We start from the raw sequence: 2667 nt of genomic DNA, 5'->3' as shown, positions 1-2667 counted from the left end.
CTTTCTTTCTTTCTTTCTTTCTTTCTTTCTTTCTTTCTTTCTTTCTTTCTTTCTTTCTTTCTTTCTTTCTTTCTTTCTCTCTTTCTTTCTCTCTTTCTTGAGCTAATTACATGTAATTATTCGTGTTATTTTGTGTCAGCAGCTGGTGTTGTATGTACCCTGAGAGGCAGCGTGTTTTGTCTCTGGGGCTGGAGAGCAGTGGGTCTGCTGGCAGATAATGAACTGTTCCTGCGTAGCTCCTGTTGCTCAGATACACCAGTGCACCTGTACAAAAAATAAATAAACAGACACCGAGTTTGCTTGGACTGTGCAGCAACAGATGTACAATTATTAGTGTTGCATAAAATGTGAAATCAAGGAACTTGTGGGCCACATTCAACACTTTAAATTATGTTACATAGCGCTAATAACCCACACTGTGTGAGTGTGTTAGCTGTTAGCAAGCTAGAAAATCACCAGGGACACTATCTCACCAGGCCCATTTCACAATCTAAAACAACTTAAAGAAATAGTTTGAATATTTTGAAGTGGCGTTCTGTGGAACGTTTTTCAGCAGTCAGTATCTCTGCATGCAAGATTATRGGCAAAGTTAGTTTTTATATTTCTTTCGAGGAAAAGCAATCCAGACCTGAGTAGTCATATCTGACAGGTCCCATCCAGCGGTGTTTTTCACTCTCAGACAATACATCGCCATAGAAGCCATAGCCCACCAGCGACACTGAGTATCGCACCAACCCTGAGCCGTAATGAACCGAACACACGTCTAACGGCTGAGAGTCTCCTGCAAGGTGTTGTAAGATACCGGAGAGTTGAAATAAGCAATGTTAGACGTCAACAGAACAAGTGCATTTTGCTTTATTTGAGAGAAAACCACTTCTTACCAACGATAATGTGCAGAGTTGAAGTAACGGGGTCGATCACTCCCCCTGTGGCGTAGCACACACAGTCTGTCGAACCTGCATCAGATGAGAGAAATCAGAACACATTCTTTTCAAACCCAGCCCTACAGGCTGTATCAGCACAACAAGGACCTGCAGGGATGATGCCAATGTGAAGTGGACACGGCTGCAAAGGGACAGCAGGATCGTGCTCACAAACGCCGGCCTCTTGCTGCGTGCGCCCAATCACACCATGGAGGATTTCACTGAACATGCCATCTCCACCCACACACACCACACTGTCAAAAAAAGTAAAGCAARCACAAGAGTTTTTTGTTACATAAGWGCACCTCCCAGTCAGGCTTTATAATGCTCTCTTCACCACAGTGTTTACACCACAGAGCTGGCAGCACTCACCCATCAAAACCTGTCAGATCTTTCTTCAGGAGGTGATCTCTGGCCTGGTTTGCCCGTTCGGTCACTAAACAGTACATTCTGTGATTAAAATCAGTGATAATCCRAGCAGGCGAGTTGTTGGTCTTTTAAAACCCGGGAGTCAGTTTTAAAATTGAAAAGTTTACCTATTACATGTGAGCTGATGTCAGCCAGCTCAAACAGAGGGGCTACCAGAGAATGATAGATTTGCCTTCCTTTTTTCTTCCCACCATAAGGATTGATGAACACCAGCAGTCTACGTGGTCGCAAGGGGCCTGAAAGGTACAGTCAGATGGTACAGGTTRGCTGGATCATCTAATAAGACTGATGTACAGTTTAAAGGTTGTTTAAAGTATGGCAGTTGTCGAGATGAGATTTCTCTGCAGGGTAGCTGGACTCTCCCTTATRGGGYAAGAAGTTCAGCTATCTGGGAGGGACTCAAAGTAGAGCCGCTGCTCCTCCACATCGAGAGGAGCCAGTTGARGTGGTTTGGTCATCTAGTAAAGATGCCTCCTGGACACCTCCCCAGGGAGGTGCTTCAGGCATGTCCAACTGGGAGGAGACCCAGAGGAAGACCCAGGACACACTGGAGAGACTATGTCTCTTGGTTGGCCTGGGAACGCCTTGGAGTCCTCCCCGAAGAGCTGGAAGAGGAGGCTGGGGAAAGAGAGGTCTGGGCTCAAGCTGCTGCTCCCGGGACCCGACTTTGGATAAAGTGGAAAATAATGGATGGATGGATGGATGGATGGATGGATGGATGGATGGATGACTGTCCTTTCATGGAAAAGCTCCTATGATCTAACTGTTCATCCTTACTGTGAGTTTTGACGGCAGTTTTGAGCTGCTTTGTCCACTGGTCTCTCAGGACCCGACTGGGGCAGCTGAACTGGGTCCGGCCCAGACTCCAGAGCAACCCRTACGAGCTCCTGGTGCTGCTGCGCTTCACGTAGAAAACTGAAAGCGGATGACAGATGGGAAGGTTGTAAAACCACATCATTGACAAATGCAGCTGTAACCGTCAGAGTCGACAGTTATAACATCATCTGATAAACATCTGTTGGATGTGTTGAGGCATTAGAGGCTAACATGCAGGTGTGTGTGTGTGTGTGTGTGTGTGTGTGTGTGTGTGTGTGTGTGTGATTGACAGATCAAAGCAGCGTCTCGTTAAACGCAGCGTGTCAGCTCAGCCACACACACATGTAGCATGTTTGTGATTGACAGCAGTGATTGTTGCCTGCAGGCATGTTTCTGTCACACAAACCTGCTCTGACAGCTGACCGCTGCTGCGCCTCCACACACACACACACACACACACACACACACACACACACACACACACACACACACACACACA

At 46.7% G+C, this 2667-nt stretch overlaps 1 protein-coding gene across 1 annotated transcript in view; it reads right to left on the bottom strand.

Moving 5' to 3' along the window:
• zgc:158263 (ceramide kinase family protein) overlaps window positions 1-2667 on the bottom strand; it is a gene marked incomplete in the record, with an annotated part of 5566 nt that overhangs the window by 2065 nt on the left and 834 nt on the right. The window contains 7 exon segments of the mRNA XM_014019363.1: window positions 159-264; window positions 629-781; window positions 882-956; window positions 1032-1177; window positions 1296-1359; window positions 1460-1588; window positions 2130-2267. Of these exon segments, the coding sequence (XP_013874817.1) occupies window positions 159-264; window positions 629-781; window positions 882-956; window positions 1032-1177; window positions 1296-1359; window positions 1460-1588; window positions 2130-2267 (811 nt within the window).

Source organism: Austrofundulus limnaeus, unplaced genomic scaffold (genome assembly GCF_001266775.1).
Source record: "Austrofundulus limnaeus strain Quisiro unplaced genomic scaffold, Austrofundulus_limnaeus-1.0 Scaffold3, whole genome shotgun sequence".
Classification (NCBI taxonomy): Eukaryota; Metazoa; Chordata; class Actinopteri; order Cyprinodontiformes; family Rivulidae; genus Austrofundulus; species Austrofundulus limnaeus.
This window is presented reverse-complemented; position numbering and strand designations above follow the sequence as displayed.